The sequence below is a fragment of the Pinus tabuliformis genome, chromosome 4_2, assembly GCF_031772625.1.
Source record: "Pinus tabuliformis cultivar Carrire ecotype Pingquan chromosome 4_2, CPIR1, whole genome shotgun sequence".
Classification (NCBI taxonomy): domain Eukaryota; kingdom Viridiplantae; phylum Streptophyta; class Pinopsida; order Pinales; family Pinaceae; genus Pinus; species Pinus tabuliformis.
The window spans coordinates 1,125,281,348-1,125,300,508 of NC_142304.1; the positions used below are offsets into that span (position 1 = coordinate 1,125,281,348).

At 34.9% G+C, this 19,161-nt stretch overlaps 1 protein-coding gene across 1 annotated transcript in view; it reads right to left on the bottom strand.

The window, feature by feature from the left end:
* Nucleotides 1-19,161, bottom strand: part of LOC149173623 (subtilisin-like protease SBT5.3) — a 142,540-nt gene that overhangs the window by 43,704 nt on the left and 79,675 nt on the right. Inside the window, exons 5-13 of the mRNA XM_089426762.1 lie at nt 8,652-8,749; nt 8,337-8,519; nt 8,143-8,254; nt 6,063-6,618; nt 4,773-4,870; nt 4,399-4,644; nt 4,080-4,191; nt 3,778-3,991; nt 1,861-2,390 (exon numbers count right to left, since the gene is read on the bottom strand). Coding sequence (XP_089282888.1) covers nt 1,861-2,390; nt 3,778-3,991; nt 4,080-4,191; nt 4,399-4,644; nt 4,773-4,870; nt 6,063-6,618; nt 8,143-8,254; nt 8,337-8,519; nt 8,652-8,749 — 2,149 coding nt within the window. The remainder of the gene's footprint in view (nt 1-1,860; nt 2,391-3,777; nt 3,992-4,079; nt 4,192-4,398; nt 4,645-4,772; nt 4,871-6,062; nt 6,619-8,142; nt 8,255-8,336; nt 8,520-8,651; nt 8,750-19,161) is intronic.

Genomic DNA, 19,161 nt, shown 5'->3' on the forward strand with positions numbered 1-19,161 from the left:
CGTTCATTAATTGGAGCAATAAAATATACACAAATATAATGGTTACATTCTGTTTGGGAGATCACAACAATCTCCTAAAAAATAGGATCTAAATCTAAACTTAGAAAACAATCAAAACAACCTTTCTCTGTTATTTCTATGTATCAAGTGTAGTTATGTTGGGTGTGGAGCATGACTATAATCCTAATTTAGAGGTCATTGTTTCACCCAGATGTATAACCCAAGAAGATTGTACACCCCTCCATGTGGGGGGGTGCGGGGGGACTTGTCCCCCCCCCCCGCGAGGGTTGGGGGGGGGGAATCACCCCCGACTGGGGGATCTGGGGGCCAGCAGTCCCCCGGCGGGGGTTTTGGGGGCAACGCCCCTGAAGCTAAAAACAACTGTAAAATTTCCTTGTAAAAGTATAGTAATTTCTAGTCAATCTGGGTCGTTCATTAGGCAGATGATCTGATGGTAGAATTCATGTTTAGTTTAGGGTTTTTCTCCCTAGAAGGCAACCCCTCTCTTTGTATGAGGGTATTGTATTGAGGCTGTGGAATATATGTGTATTCTCAGAGCGAGAAACAGAGAGGTGAGACTGTGAGAGAAAACAGAGGATATTACAGCAGATTTGTTGTAGGTTGTGTCTCTTCATTTTGCTGGATAATAAAAAGGAAGGACTGGTTGTTCGGGGTAGACATAGCCCAAACTAGGTGAACCACGTATATTTGTGTCTCTCTGGTTTTATGTGCTTGTGTTTTTCCGCATATTATGTGTCTTGCATTTCTCTGTCATACATAATATTTTTCTAGGTTAAAAGCTCAACATGGATGGTTGTCGATTTATTTTGGAAGATGTGGATCTAGGGAAGGATCCCTCATTTGTTGAAGACCCGAGAGTTGTCTTCTAGTGAAGTTATGCAACAACTTGGGGTGTGTTCAGTAATTAAATTTGGGAGATTCGAGATTTGGGAGTTCAAGAGTGGAACTCGGGAAGCCAACTTGCTAACTGTTTAGTATTTGAATTTGGGAGATCCCAGATTTGGGAGTTCAAGCGTGGAACTCAGGAAGCCAACTTGCTAACTGTTCAGTATTTGAATTTGGGAGATCCCAGATTTGGGAGTTCAAGAGTGGAACTTGGGAAGCAAACTTGCCAACTACACCTTTATGAGGCCTAAGAGACAACTTGATGGAGTTAGTAATCTAGAATATTTCGAAATTATTAAGGCAAGTTGATGAAGACGTTACTTGATTGAGATCAAGAGAAGTACTTGTTAAGGGAGAGACTTGGATATTAACTCTTACTTGTCTTGTGCATCTTGAGTGATATTCCTCGTCCTTAAATTTTATTGTTGTGTGAGTTGTGTAAGTGTTAATTAGTTAGACTTGAGAAATTTAGTGTTTGGTTGAGATATTTTCTCAACTTATTGATTGTATGGTTAAGATAGAATTTCTATTTTCAACCAATGATTGGTGTATTTATAGTGTGATTAATCTAATGTACTATAAATTTTGATGTGCAATCTATTTTACCAATCTTAGAGATTCTATACTTTTAGGTTTTATTCCATGCAAGAGTAATTAAAAAATGTAATTATCAAAAACTAATGTAATAACCTTTCATAAAAAAAAAAAAAAATGGAATCAAGAAAGATTTGTAGCATTTACATATTTTAATGACAGTCATATGACATTGTATACTTCAAAAACAAAAAACAAATTTAATTAATATAAATCATGCTTGAAATTTTATTAGGTTGCAGGGCTTACCAATTCTACAAAAGAGAAACATTCAATGACCCTTTTACAAAATTTCCGTCAATAAATGAAAAGCAATAACTTGTCAGTGAGATATTCACTATCTTAATTCACACTGCTTACCTTCACAACAATGGGACTTGTAACCCAATACTTGGCATTTCTCCATGTAAGGTACCCAAATACGTACTGACCCCTAGAACTCTTCACGGCTTTCAGTGACACATTAAATGTTTTCCTTTCCCCACTGGTAGAAAAGTGAAGCTCTGCAGGCTCAACTAACACTGAAACTCCAATAGGAGACTTCACTTTTGCTTTATAAGTCACTGGTCCCTCTGCTACATTTGTCACAGTTCTTCTCACAGTGGCTGACCCTTTCAGGGCCGAGACAGTGATGGAGGGATAGTTGAGGTTATAGATATTAGGGGGTCGTGCTGGACAAGTGAATGCCCTTCCTGTTATGGCCTTGAGCTGGGTTGAATTATAATGCAAGCTGCAAAAAAAAATGTTGTAATCTCTGATTGATAGATCATAGACTAGGCCAGGATCTCCAGCCTTATTTGGATACACATGACCTGCACCATACTCGAAAGGACCTGCTGTTTGCAGTGAGTCGTCTTTAATTGTCATTTTGGTGTTGTCCAATTTTTGAGCTGTCATTTAAAAATATTAAAACATATTAAAATGGAAAAAAAGTTAGCAAATATATAGAATATAGCAAAATAAAATATCTTTTATTTAATGGAAAATTTTATAAAACTTATCATGCTAAAATTTATAGTATTTAGATTAAGTATTATTTCTATTTAAGTATCCAAATTTTAACATTTTTAAAATTATAGTGTGTATAAGGTTTTCTTAAAACATATTAAAATGGAAAGAAGGTTAGCAAATATATAGAATATAGCAAAATAAAACATCTTTTATTTATTGGAAAATTTTATAAAACTCATCATGTTATAGTATTTAGATTAAATATTATTGGTATTTGAGTATCCAAGTTTTAACATTTTCAAAATTATATTGTGTACAAGGTTTTTTAAACATCCAATTTTTAAATTCTCATTAAGTACAAGTTTTAGTTATTTTTAATAGAGGAATAAAATGGCCATTAAAAATAAAAATAAAAACAAAAACAATTAAAATTATAATTTTAGTTATTCTTGATTTTGGATATTTATTTGAAAGATTAGAGGTTTTGAAAGCACTATTCACAATTTAATTCAAAAAGTGGTCAACTTAATTTCAAAACAATTTAAGTGCATACGCCTATCATTGATATTATTCTCCAAAATTTTAAAGAGAAATGTAGTTTGAAGTATAGAAATTTTGGGTATTTTTATGAGTTTTTATTATGTAAATTATAAAATGTTTGATAATATTTTTGTAAAACGCTAAATTTAATTTTAATAATTTTGTATAATATTTGTAAAATTTTGAAAATTTTAAGTAATAATATGTAGGGAAAATTTTAAGGATAGAAGTTTATCTTAAAGTTTAAAAATTTTGGTGAATCTTATTAGTCCTTAATATACAAAGTGTGAAATGTTAGGTGATATTTTTGTAGAAATATTTAGATTTCCAATGATTTTATATTAATAGATGTAAAATTTTGACAATTTTTAAGATAAAATAATTTTATACTATAAAATTTAGGGATCGTTTTTAGAAAAAATGGAAACTGGTGTAAAATTAACCCTTTAAAATTTCCCTCATAATTCTTTATAAAATATTTGAAAATACTTTTATAAAAGAAAATCAAATTTCTAAAAAAAAAAATTAAAAAAAATTCAAATTTATAATTTTTTTGATATTTATAAAAATTTTAAAGATATAATAATTTTATAAATTTGGGCAATATAACATAATAATTTTACACTATAAATCATTTGTTAAAAATAGAATGCAAATTGGCAAAAAAATATTTATAGAAAACATGAAAAAATAGCACCTCTACCACGGCAGATTGGAATATATGCCCGCTCAAAATGAAAAATCTTTCAAAACTTTGTATGTATACGCATAAATAGATACAGATACCTGTAGTCATAATGGCAGACCGAATGGCTGCTGAGCTCCAATGAGGATGTGCACTCTTCAATAAAGCTGCAACACCAGCAATATGCGGGCACGCCATAGACGTGCCAGAATCTAGAGCGAAAGGTACAGCTCTATTATCAAAGTTCAAATCAGTTAATGATGCTGCTTCTGAAAATGCCGCAAGGATGTTCACCCCTGGAGCTGTAATATCAGGCTGCACTGGAGAAACAGTTAACAACTTTCTTTTCAAAATATTAAGGAAGATATCATACCAATGGAGTTGTGGGGATTGAATTATAAACCTTCAGTATGTCTGGAGTAAGAGAATTCGGACCCCGAGAGGAAAAGTTTGCCATAGTCGGAGCTGGCTTTACATCTAATTGAGTTCTTGAATAAATGGAAGCGACAGGGGACCTGAATGAGCATAATTTGACTGGGCATTAGGGTTTGTCATGCAATAACCAGGTTTTACTACAATTTGAAAATCTTTATATCTAATTGTGTTCTTGAATAAATGGAAGCGACAGGGGACCAGGATGAGCATAATTTAATTGGGCATTAGGGTTTTTCATGCAATAACCAGGTTTTACTACAAGTTGAAAAGTTGCATCGAAATCCTACGCTGTTGATTTGATGTATTGAAAAACTGCCGCTCCATCAGTTGCATTCAAATGTGCAGCAGGAAGAAAATGAAAGTCTTCATCAACGTCAGTGTCGCCTCCGGGTGCATTGGCGAGAATCATGCCTACTCCACCTGCTAATCGAACGGTTAAACCTTTCTCAATTCTTTCATTGATACCACGAAGGCAGGCAACGATTTTTCCTTTAACTTTAAAGGGATCTAATGATCCCGGGAAACAGAGTTGTCTGAAAATATTAGCGATTGAAACTGTTAAAACACAATATGACATAGAAGTGTGACTTTGATGGATTGAAATACTATTCCTGTCCAAGTTTTTTCTTTGGTAATTGGGTAGTAGTATGTAGCATCATACCCAGCTGTCGTATTCACATGTGGGGCTTTCACTCTGGCTGATGATACCAGTGGATACAACTTTCCCTTTGGTAATTGGAACTGGGCTAGGCTTCGTCCCTGCCCTCAAACAAAAAGACACAGAGTAACAAAATCAACTTTTCTAGCAAACTTCAAGGATCTGATTTATTGATTTCATTGGGAAAACAATTAAATATTAAATTTTCGATTTTATAGACCGAAACAAAGAGAAAATGTCAATATGCTTTATTGCCCTCTTGAAATTTTGTATGAAAAGATACCTCTACAGCACTCACAATTACCCTGATAATCAAGAAACCGTTAAATCTTACAATGCTTTCCAAAAAAACATGCAATGAACTATGTATAAGCCTCTCGGCCTATTTAGCGGTTCCATGTTCCAGGGATTAATGTCCACCATTAAGCCTTACGGTAATACTGGTAAATCGAATTTCATAATATGAATTCAGCGCTCTTCAATACTTAACTAGAGAAGAGGTTAGAGAGCGCCAATAAGCCGGTAGTAGTGTAACTGTTCTACGTTTTGAGGTATTTTTTGGTATATTTTTTGGGTCAAATTTATTGGAAAACTGATGAGATTTGTTCAAGTGACATGATTGAGTTGTGAATTTTTTTTTGAAAAAATTAAGTGTCAGGTTTTTTCCAGGACACTGAATGTTGGGTTTACCTGCAGGTTTTAGTAAATTTTAAAACCCTTATCATTATCTTGAATGAGTGATTAGTTTCATGTTCCAGAACATTGAATATTGGGGTTTATCAGGGGGCTTTAGTAAATTTCTAAACCCTTATCATTACTTTGAGTGAATGGTTAATCCCATGTTTCAAGGTGGTTGTTATTGATGTGTTGGGATCACAGATTTATGCTGTGAACTTTGGAAAATATGAGTGTTATAGGGTTTTTCAAAGGCGAGCCCGGAATGTTTTCAAGACAGTTAGTCCCATGGTCCTGGGACAGTCCCACTCTGACATGACACGATGGAATCTCACTTTCAGCCAAGGCTATAATATCATGTTGGAGTTTGTCATTAAACCAAAAATTGCAGGTCATAGTAAATTTCCAGACATTTACTTTGAGTGGGCAGTTAATCTCATGTTCCGGAAGTGGCAGTTAATCCACCACATCAATTCCTAAATATAATACAGTTATTCCAACACTAAATCAATTTTGATAAAAAACAAAAATATATAATCTGAACCCAAAAAAATAATTTAACCATATTAAAAAAATTAAATAAGTAATTGTTAGAAGATGCCAATAAGCCGTACTTACTATATATGTTATGTTGTTTCCGAGATGAACACTCGAAGAGTATACTCTGTCGATGCTGCTTGCTCCCACCGTTATGACCCAAGGTGCCACATTTGCAACCGTTGCCGGAAGTGGACCAGAATTTGAGGCGGAACAGACGACAACCCTCCCTCTTTGAACTGCATGGAACGATCCAATTGAAATTGCATCTTGAAAATAATCCAGAAGAGGAGGCTCACCTCCAAGAGAAACTGAGAACACATCAACTCCGTCATGTATCCCTGCATCGAATGCTGCAAGAATATCTGCATCATAGCAACCATGGTACACTAAATCTATAGGCCAGCAAATTTTATAACTTGCAACTCTAGCATGAGGGGCTCCTCCTTTTGCAACCCCTTCCGCATGTCCATATATACTTGCTTTTTTCACGAAATTTCCCCCTGCTGTAGACAGAGTATGAGTGCCATGTCCAACTTTGTCTCGCGCAGAGAGAAATTCCCCTGTTTCAGAGAGATTCAAAGGCTTAAGTTCAGCATCACGCCCCTTGATGAAATACCTTCCTCCAATCAATTTCCTGTTGCAAACAGCAATTTGGAGGGTGAAACTTTGCTTCCATTGTGAAGGGCTTGCTTTCCAATCAACTTGTTATTGCAAAACACTCGAGAGTGAACCATGATTCCAAGAATTGAATACTAACTATTCCACTTTTCGGGCAGGGATATCTTACAATGCGGTTGGCTTCTATTTTCACAAACAAACAAAGAAACAAATACAGAGATTGAGCATTCTCCAACAAGCAAGTTCAAAGTGTTTTTCTTCCCAGCAATGTAATGCAAGAAATAATAAGTGCAATAGACTGCAAGCATTACAACAATATCAAATAAGAATGCGGGGGCATTTTACAAGCAAAAACATGTATTATTCAGTTGCAACCCAGCTATTATTCAGTTGCAACCCAGCAAGGTAAATATCGAGTATCCCTGACAATTATTACTCAAAATTGTGTTTTACAAGCAAAAACCTGTATTATTTAGTTGCAACCCAGCAAGGTAAATATTGAGTATCCCTGACAATTATTACTCAAAATTGTGTTTGCATTAGTAAACTTCCAAATTGTTATCATTATCTTAAGTGGGAAATTAATCTCAATTTACCAAAGTGGATACCAGGATGGGGTTAACCCACGTGATCGATTTTCAGAATCACTCCAACACCTGGCCAAAGCTCTTATTCCATGTTGAGGTTTTGGGTTACACTAAAATCTCCAGACAATGTTAAACTTCTAAACCCTTACCATTATCTTAAGTGGGCAATTAATCTCAGGATCATATGATCTATTCCCAATAAGGTGAGTGTGAGAATTACTCCAACCTTACTTACGTCAAAAACATGCTTAAACATCAAAGTGCCAGATTACTTTAAAATATAGCATATTTACAAAGATCTACCCCTTACTGTTCCAGGATTTCTGGCCTAAGTGCTTAAAACTGGCCATCAATAAACACTTACAAACCATACTGCTCCAAAAGAATACAAAACTCAAACATACATCTGGGACACTGTAATGTTTTATAAAGAGTTTGAATTGCAAAACTCAAACATACTTCTGGGAAATTGTAATCTTTTATAAAGAATTTGAAATTCTTACCGTTCTAGGATTTCTGGCCTAAGTGCTTAAAACTGGCCATCAATAAACACTTACAAACCATACTATTCCAAAAGAATACAATACTCAAACATACTTCTGGGAAACTGTAATCTTCTATAAAGAATTTGAAATTCTTCATCTTCTCTGGCCTTGTGTTTAACCCAGAAAGGTCATCCTTATTTAAATTGTAAATGCCAAAATATTCCTGAAATTTGATGTACATGAGAAACTGTTTGACATCATTAATGTCTATCATATTATTGGAGAATCTGCCATTTAAATTTTAATCACATAAAAACAAATTTCATATCTCAGTCTCTAGATGGATATAGATAGAATCCTTTATCACCAGCAAGAAAAACTATGAGCTAAATACCTTAATTGAATGTTATCAGATATGCAAATATAGTTTAACAAACTGAAGGCTACTCTGACCCCTCATCAACGCACCTGTTGCAGTGTTCTGGACCGAATTTTGTTCCCTTTTGGCAGAACCCCTTCCATCGAGAAGGAATAGGCCCTATATCTGTGTCATCAAAACTTGCAGATTCTGGCCATACCCCTGAATGCAGAAGAAAAATAGTATCAGAATCAAATAACATATAAAATGAACTCACCTAAAGGCTACTGAGGTGGTTTGCTACCTGTATCCAGGTGAGCAATAATAACATCCTTTCCGAATTGCCCCTTTCTCCATAGCGATCTCGGAGAAACTTGTACATTCTCAGATTTTCCAGCTCCTACTTCTAAGCCAAGGAATCCCCATGAACGAGTTGTGTGTAGCCTTCTTGCTCGGTTAGGAAATACAGATAATACCTGAGGGTGTTCTGAATAACAGCACCCAACAGTAGCGACACCAAATTCAGTAAGAAAAACTTTCGAAAGTTCTAAGTATCTACGAGCTTCATATTCATTCAATGTGAAAGAGTGAAAATGAGCATTAAAGGTGAGTAATTCACTTGCGAGAGAAAGAGCATGTTCTTCTTCAAGAGTAGCAGCAAAACCATTGATGCTTCTGGTGTATGAGTAGTAGATGGCCTCCTCTGCTGCTTCCTTGCTGCAATTTTTTAATGAAAAAATATACGGGAAAGCTTAATGAAAGCCGAATCAGTATGTTTAATAGAATAAGAATAATTGGATTTGGTTCTTGATGATGGATCCGAAACGTTGGACTGAATAAATCACTACACAATTCTATCCGAAACGTTGGACTGAATAAATCATTACACAATTCTTTTGGGCAGATCACCAACGACAATAATCATGTAATTTAAGGTTTTAAGTTATAGCCTAGTCACATATTTTTGTTTGTGTACAGGGAACTTAAAGAAGTTACCTATATATATTACTATTTATTTAGGATAAAGTGGTAAGTTAAATAATTTAAAATTAATAACAACAAAATGGTAAGTAAGGATAAGTATAAGTATATATATATCTATATATAAGTTTAACCTTACACATCATTGAGTGAAAAATCAAATTGTCAATAATATTATTATTATGTATTTTTTTTCTCTTCAAACATAAATCACTGTGTTTACTGGGAAAGTAATACCATACCATGTGTATTCATATTGGAGGATTTATATTGAGGAAAAAATGACATATAATATTGGGGGATACCTAAGGGGTAAAGGTTTTTTTATATTGGAAAGTATAAAAAATGGAGGTCAAAGTTAATGAAAAAACATAAAGATGTATAAAAAATATTAATGAAAAAATAGATACCTACAATATCTAATAAAAGTAGGTTTTTTAAATTGGGAAGGTGTATTGGGTTTGTATTGATAGGGGGTTAAAATATGTGGCTTTTGTAGGTATTTTCCAATATATGGTCAAATTAAAAATATTATTTAATATGGAACTAACACATATCATATGTCAAAGTTCATTGAGTAAAACCCCACAACATAAATATAAATTATAAGTTTAAAAAAATAAATTTAATAAATGAGATTTTTCAAAAAAAAAAACTATTAAATAATAAAATTATAACATCTTCAACCATAAACCTAATAGCAACAACAAAGAGTTCCATAGACTTCTTAAACATATATAATGCACGTGGATTACAATTGCATGCCATCTCATAAAGTGGAGGGTATTTGAAAAATATTATAAAATTAAAAATCAATATCAAACAACAAAATAAAGATACTAAGAGATCCATGTATAAATAGTTCCTTATATACATTATAAAATGTGCTCATGAGTTTAACTATTGGTAAGACAAATCCCATATTATCCAAATGATCAAAAGAATAAAGGTTTGTATTTTATAGTTGAAATTGTTAAATGAGGAGGATGTCTATCTTTGCATTTGCATGCACTTCTCATGATTATAGGAAATCAAGAAAGATAACACTTTAAATTATATGATACATATCCAAAAATGTATTGATAAAGGTTTGTATTTTATAGTTGAAATTGTTAAATAAGGAGGTTGTCTATTTTTGCATTTGCATGCACTTCCCATGATTATAGGAAATTAAGAAAGATAATACTTTAAATTATATGATACATATTCATAAATGTATTGATTTAAATAATTTATGTAAAATTATAGAACATTATGGTAAATAACCTCTTTGTTAAATCATTTGTCAAAATTTTAGTAAACGAAATAACTAAATAGACTAAAGAAAATAATTTTATAGATCCTTCATCCACTTGTTTCTGGTATAAGCATTCAACCAATACCATTGGTATATCATCATGGTGAAGCTAGGATGTCCCTTTATCTAACATTATCATAGTTATGTATAGATGATTTAGAAGATTAAATCACCAAGGATAAGAGAAGAGAAATACATATTTAAATAATGTTGTGTTAATCGCAAAACAAAAAATACTTTCCAAATAAATCTAGATGTCTTGAATAAATTTTATGTATACATGATTTAGAAGATGAAATCATCAAGGATGAGAGAAGAGAAATACTTACTTAAATAATGTGTTGTTAATGGCAAAACACAAAATTACACTCCAAAGAAATCTTGATGCCTTGAATAAATTTTACACTTAACCAAAATAAACAAAGAAAGGTAATGGTAATAGGTGCTTTTTAATATGACATCACCATTAAATTCAATAGTGACAAATTAGAGATATTTCTTTTCTACTGAGTACTATTAGTTGGATCACTACTGTGGATAGATGTGTAATAGGGGGGCATGAGCCCTCTCTTTTTTTAAGGAAAAAATTCAACCATCTAATTCAAAATTAAGAAGTTTCTCTTTAAATATTGGTACAAATAATAATTTTCTGTGGTTGTTCTAGCAAATGGTGATTTTGTGTAGTTTCCATGCTTAGGGTTCACATCTCTCTAAAGAATCTTGGAACAAGTTGAAAGATAAATAAAAACCCTTTAAACTATGGTGACTAAAAAATATGTTTACAAACATATGAGTAATGCAAGCAAACAAATAAGGTTCATTACCTTGACAAGAAGATATGGATTGAAAAAGAGAGAATTGAAGAAGCCTACTTACAAGATGAAGCATGAGCCATTGGAGTCACAATACAAAAAATGGGTAATAGAGGAATTATGTTAAGAGTTGAGAAAATGATATTTTATCAACATGAGATCAACTTAATGATTAACACGTCTTCTTAAGTCATAATTGTTGGTATTGATTAGTGATAGTAGTGGGTTGGGAATGTGAAATCACTATTACAAAAGTGGTAGAAGGTGGAGTGGTGGCAGTAGGTAGGTGGCTATAGGGATGATGGTAGGAGGTGATGAAGAGGTGGTACTGGAGAGGTAGTGGTAATGAAGTAGAAGAATACAAGCTAATATTGTATGAAATTATAAGGACTAGATTAAAATGGGAAGTTGTTATTAGATCAAGTATGATCTTCCACCTCTCCATCTATTTTCCAAATAAATATTTCTATTGACATAATTACTTAAACGAAACAATATTGTATCCACAATTAAATCTAAATCCTAATTATACAATTGAAACAAGAATATATATATATATATATATATATATATATATATATATAGATATAGATATATATAATGTTTATAATTAACTTAAACACAAAAAGGAATTAGATATAAGATGTTTATAGAAAGACAATCACTTGTCTCTAAACCAACCAAAGGATTAGATTCAATATGAAATTCAAAAAAATTACTTAACAAATTAAAACAAATCTCTTATAATACACTAGAATTATAAAACATTCACTCTCTTTTAACAATACATTTTTATTAAAAAAATTAATATATAATAATTTCTACAATTATAAAATGAATCAATAAAATCATATATCTCAATGAAAAACCAATGCTAAAGCAACTATGACTAACAACAAAACCTGCAATAAGACATACATTACTATTATTGGATAGTGAAAATCATATAATCTAGTATTAATAATAATATCGAGAGGAAACTTAATCTATTAAATAAAAATAAGGAGATATTATAATTTTAGATTAGATATCATTATTATGATAAAATATAATCATTTTTATGTATTATAATAATGAACATAAATAGAATTAAAAACACTCTCAAGGAACACCAAAAAATATTGCGGGAAAACCTTAATTATGGGGAAAAACTAAGTTTAATAAAATTCTATTTGTCTTTGGCCAAAACCTTGTCCAAACTTGTTGGGGAGTTGTGATGAATCCTTGGCCCCCTAACAACCAAATACAACTGACATAATGCCATGGGTCATGTAACCATGTGCTGGAAACCACTAGTTGTAGACTATCATTCCCGAGTCAAAGTTAATCCTAACAATCCCCTCTTTCAACTTGACTAGAGAATTGTTATGGGTCTAACCCCCCTAAAGATGTGGGAACTCAAGAGAATCCCACACGCCTCTTATCACACTTGACTTTGGGTTACCCATGCCTATCAGGTAGTATTCCCAATTATATCATCTGTATTATAATTATTATATTTTTTTATTCATTGCTTATTACACTCTTGCCTTATCTTTCTCCATATGCTACACATAAAAATAGAAGTCCATATGAAAGGATCCCATCTACCAATTACATGGGTTACCAACAATGGTAACTGCCAGTACTCTAAGAGTTCTTTTCAGGTATATGGTTCATCAATATATTCACATAGGTGTATGTCTCATGTCTCCTTAACTAGTTATTATAAACTCGCCAATGACTGCTCAGCATTCTGACATTGCCCCGTTATCATTTTCTACTCGTTCAATGTAGGAATTTACAGGGTAAGTTCCTCAGACAGAACACCAAAGGACACTGCTCACAAACAGATCGCAGATCAATACACCAGTACTTTTGACGTGGTTAAAACCCTCAAAGAGGGAAACAGTCCACGGCCTGAGCCAACGCGGCCACTTTAGGCAATTTATTAATAAAAGAATGAAAATTTACATAAGCTTCTCTCATGAATGGTTAACCTACAAATGACCCTCCATGCTCTTTAAATAGAGACCATGACCAATCGGGTGTTAAGCCATGGATCAAGTGTCGGTAATACCGAGGAGAGAATGAACCGTCGGATCACTACATATCGTGACCGTCAGATTGTAAGTTACAAAATGTACATAGTAAAGAAACACACTTTACCTAACTCTATACTAGACCAAGTTGTACTTAACTATTTCCTATGTTTTGGAATATCCTAACATACCCCCTTAAGAACAACTTGGGATAGGATTGAAGGATTTACAAATATGACACAATAGGAGAAGGAAGGAGGCACTGAGCCTATCCCCCCTTAGTGACAACTTCCTGAACTCCAACCATAAATCGAAGTTTAGTGAACTTCGCCTCTGTGAGAGCCTTTGTAAAGATGTCTGCAACTTGATCATCTGTTGAACAATATTGCACTTCAAGAACATGGTCATGAATGAGCTTTCTGATGAAGTGCATGCGCAGTTCAATGTGTTTTCTGCACTGATGTTGGACTGGACCTTTGCATAGTTGAATGGCACTTTGATTATCACACCAAAGTGTAGTCGGATGCTGCTACTGAAAGCCAAACTCTGACAGGATCTGACGAACCACAAGGCTTCCTTACTAGCTTCTACGGCACCACGATACTCTGCTTTTGCTGAAGAAAGAGAAATGGCACCTTGTTTCTTGCAATCCCATGTAATAGGTCCTGAACCAAGAGTGAACACATAACCTGCAGTAGACTTCCGATCATTAGGGTCACCAGCCCAATCGGAATCAGTGAAACCAACCAATAGAGGAGATGCTTTGGCACTGTAATGAATCCCAAACTGAATTGTACCTCGAACATAACGAAGTATTCTTTTAGCTGCTTTCCAATGACTTTCACGTGGGTTTTGCATAAACCGAGCAACAAGGCCAACAACAAAGGAAAGGTCAGGACGAGTATGGGTTAGATACAAAAGTTTTCCTACAAGTTGACAGTATAAGGTAGCATCAACTTCAGGAGAAGTACAAGTGACTGAAAGTTTGACTCCAGACTGAAAGGGAGAAGGGGCTGGCTTACACTCTTCCATGTGAAAATGGCGTAGAATATCAAAGGCATACTTGGATTGGGAAAGGGAAATACCTTCCTTGGATTGCAAGACTTCAAGACCAAGAAAATAATGTAAGTGTCCTAAGTCTGTCATTTCAAACTTCCTTTTAAGGCTAGACTTCACATGGTTTATAAGGTTGGGATCACTACCAGTCAGGATAAGATCATCAACATAAAGAACAAGAATGATAAGAGACTTGCCCACTTTCTTGGTGTAGACAGTATTGTCAGAATGACACCTAGAAAAGCCATTTTCTAAAAGAAAGTTATCCATTTTGGCATACCAAGCTCGAGGAGCTTGCTTGAGACCATAAAGGGATTTCTTAAGCTGACATACAAGGCTAGAGTCTGTTTGTATAAAGCCAATAGGTTGTTCCATATAGATTTCTTCATGCAAGTCCCCATGCAAGAGGGCGGATTTAACATCCATCTGATGGACTTCCCATTTGAAAGAGGTAGCAAGGGAAAGAACAAGGCAGATAGAGTTCATTTTGGCAACAGGGGAGAAGGTTTCAGTATAGTCAATGCTTTCAACTTGTGAAAAACCCTTAGCAACAAGACAAGCTTTATGTTTATCAACTTTCCCATTTGGTCCATACTTGGTTCTGTAAACCCATTTGCATCTAACAAGTTTTCGTCCCTTTGGTAGAGGAACAAGATCCCATGTATCATTTGCCAATAATGAATGATTATATTCATTCATAGCTGCTTCCCAATCTGGATGTCCTGAAGCTTCTGCAAAGGTGTTAGGATCATAATTCACTGAAGCTTGAGCCAGTAAAGAAGAGGCTCTCTCGAACTGAGAACGTGTACGTCACTGATTTGTAGGATCACCGACAAGATCACCTGCTGCATCCTGAGTAGCACAAACCCATTTTGGAAGCTGAGGAGTTGAAGGAGGATCCTGAGAAGGTGGGGGAGGTTTTTCATCCTCGCTTTCATCATCTGAAGAAGAAATATTTTCAAAAGTAGAATAGATAGGGAGAGGTGGCACATCCGCTGAACTAGGCTCGCAGGCTGATATATTTTCAGCAAACTTTACATCTCTTCTAATGATAACATTTTTGGACTTAAGTGGAATAAGTCTATATCCTTTGACATCTTCAGAATATCCAACAAAAATACATTTTTCACTCTTAGGTTCTAAAGCTTTATGTTTCTCATCTGGAATATGGGCCCATGCTTCACTTCCAAAAACACGAAAGTGACTTACATCTGGTTTTATTGAGCTCCATGCTTCTTTTGGAGTGATATTCTTTAAAACCTTAGTAGGAGTACGATTTATTATGTAATTTGCACAGTTAATTGCTTCTGCCCAATAATTAAGACTAAGTCCTTTAGCTTGAAGCATACAATTAGCCATTTCCTTTAAGGTGTGATTCTTCCTTTCAGCTACACCATTTTGTTGTGGAGTATATGGAACAGTATGCTGCATTTGAATTCCATTCTCAGTGCAAAAGTTGATGAATGTGTTTTTAACATATTCTCCGCCATTATCAGATCTTAGCTTAAGAATTTGATGTCTAGATTGTTTTTCAACAAAGGCCTTAAAGGCCAAGAACATGTTAAATACTTCACTCTTGAGTTTTAAGAAGTATACCCAAGTGCGTCTGGAGAAATCATCAATGAAAGTTAAGAAATACTTGTAGCCAGAGATTGAAGCAACTGGAAGTGGACCACATAAATCACTATGCACGAGCTGTAAAGGGGCTGAGGCGTGCTAAGAGGCACGCTTTTCAAAACTATCCCGATGATGTTTTCCAAGTACACATCCGGAACAAACACCATCTCTACAAGATACCATTGGAAGACCTGTCACCATATTTTCTTTACATAGATTCTGAAGAGAGCGATAGTTTAAGTGACCAAATCGCTCATGCCAAAGTTTGCTCACTTCATCATTATGAGCAACAAATACTGAGGGAAGATTTGATGACCCAAAGTTGTGAAACTTATACAACCTTGTAGAATCATCAGCAATGCCAGTAGCTAAAATATGTCTAGGATCTCTTAGGTCCTTAATTACAACATCGTGAGGTGAAAATTCAATGATTTACCTTCACCTGAATGGGTTATCTGATATACAGATAGAAGGTTGCAGGATAAGGTTGGAACACATAATACATCATTAAACTGACCATTGTCTAGATGAACAGTTCCAGTCCCTACAACACTAAGAGATCTATCATCACCAACATATATATTTTTGGTGTTACAATCATTTAAAGAAGAAAACATGGCTTTGTTTTTGGTCATGTGATAAGAAGCTTCAGAGTCAATGAGCCACTCATGAGAATGAGAAGAAGAAGATACATTTAGTGCATAGCCAGATCGAGATGCTTGACAACCACATGCAGAAAGTGCCATTCCTGAAGATGAAGTTGAAGTTGAAGATTGCTCCAAATGGATGTTATGCTTCTTCATTGCTGCTTCCAAGGCTTCCATCTTCTTAAAGCATTTGGATTCTAAATGGCCATCTCGACTACAAAAGTTGCAATGTCTATCAGTCTTCTTCCATTTGTTTTTATTTGTCTTATCATTTTGTTGAAATGATTTTTCATTTTGAGGCAGAAATTGCTTAGGACCCTTGTTTGGTTTAGGACCATTCCTTTTAGGATATGACTTCTTAGGATTCTTTGAATTTGGTTGCTGCTGGGCGGCTAACGCTTTCTTAGAAGAGTTTCCAAGATGAAGAAGATCAAGGTGTAAGAGTTTTTCTTGTTCTCTTATTAAAGAATCACAAAAGGAATCAAAGGAAGGGGACTTGTAGGCTTGTCCTTGAGAAATGAAGGCTTCTCTTGTAGAATGGAAGGTGGAAACAAACACAGAATAGGCTGGTCCCAACTTAGTAAGAATGGAGTAGATAAGGCTGCTATCTTCTTTCTTAACCTTAACACCTTCCAAGAGAAGTCTCAGGGTCTTGAACTTGGACAAAAAATCTTCAATGCAAGAAAAATTATTGGGGTCCAATGTAAGCAATTCATTTTCAAGTTGATGGGCTTTAAGTTCATTTTTAATTCCAAAGACTTTAGTAATCTGTTTCATTGCCTCATCAGGAGTATCAAGTTCTGCAATATGGAATCTAAGATTTGGAGAAATAGACATCCCTATCAACCCACGTGCTTGGTCTTGCCTATTTTCCCATTTAGCTACCTTGTCTTCATCTTTCAGTTTGGTCTCTTGGCCTGTGGCTATTCTGTAAAGACCTTTACTTCTAAGTAAATCCACAATGTAGGACCACCATTGGAAGTAGTTGGTGCTGTCAAGAATAACTTGGCATAGACTTTCCATTTTAAAAAAACTGAAGATATAGATGCTAAAACTAAGTGTTTCAATGGAAAGATTTCGAAAAAATAGGCTGTTTCAAAAAAATAGTTCTGAAAACGGCTTCCGGATGAAGAAATTATGGCTTTTTGAAGAAAATTTGATGAAGTCGTCGACGAAGTGCGGGAATGTGCGGAAATGAAAAATCCGCCCCCACAAAATGGAGACTTGAACCCAAGACCTCTACTCTCATAAATTAGCTTTGAAACAAGTGAGCTATACAAAAAGTTTGAGAGAGAGAGAGAGAGAGAGAGAGAGAGAGAGAGAGAGAGAGAGCGAGAGAGAGAGAGAGAGAGAGAGAGGTGAAGCTTTGGGTTGCGTGCTTGCTTTGAGAAAGCTCTTTTTCCCTACAAAACAAAAAACAAAAAACCCAACATGGAAAACCTTACGGCTCGAAGTTAGCTTTAGCCGGAAACTAAATATTTCCTCAATGTTTCTGATTTTCCAAGATCACACTAAGGCGCAGTGGAAAAGAGCATACGCATGAGAAAAATCCTTCCTTCTGTTTTTGATTTGTCCAGGTCGCACAGAGTCGCAGGGCAAAGAGCATACGCAAAAATGAAAGGTATAGATCCGGTAATAAAAAAGGCTAAATAAACCGAAAACCAAAATAAACAGAGAGAAAATAACTGTAAACTGCAAAAAAACACTGTATACCTCCAGATATTAAAAATGACGCAGCTAGGGCTACCGGAAACCTTTTTGCATGAAACGAAAGGGGTTCCTCACTGGAACAGATGCTCCCAACACAACAGAGCAATCCTCTCGGCCCAAAAGCAGTCAGAAACAATAGATCCAGGAAACGGTAGTCGGATGCAGTTCTACCGGCTTCAAATTTGGATCACCAACGGACGCGGCCCTCAAATAGCTCCGATACCATGTAGGAATTTATAGGGTAAGTTCCTCAGACAGAACACCAAAGGACACAACTCACAAATAGATCGCAGATCAATACACCAGTACTTTTGACATGGTTAAAACCCTCAAAGAGGGAAACAGTCCACGGCTTGAGCCAACGCGGCCACTTCAGACAATTTATTAATAAAAGAATGAAAATTTACATAAGCTTCTCTCATGAACGGTTAACCTACAAATGACCTTCCATGCTCTTTAAATAGAGATCATGGACCAATTGGGTGCTAAGCCACGGATCAAGTGTCGGTAATACCGAGAAGAGAATGAACCGTCGGATCACTACATATCGTGACCATCGGATTGTAAGTTACAAAATGTACATAGTAAAGAAACACACTTTACCTAACTCTATACCTAACTCTATACTAGACCAAGTTGTACTTAACTATTTCCTATGTGTCGGAATATCCTAACATTCAAGACTATCATCATGCACTCTTTTCACCACATCGATTAATTTGTGTCAATTGTGCACTTTGACATCAATTAAAAATATATAAGACATAACACATTGACTTCGACACAACTAGATCATAACTCCAACTCATATCATAGGAATCAATAGCTTCTAGATTGACTCCTTGTAACTCATAATGACAACTATACATGACATGAAAGCATTACCTCCAATACCCCCCCTTATGCATACATGACAAAACCAGAAAGTAGACATTACAATAATGAATGAATCTCTGTAAAATTTGTTTGATATGGTTATCACTAGCAC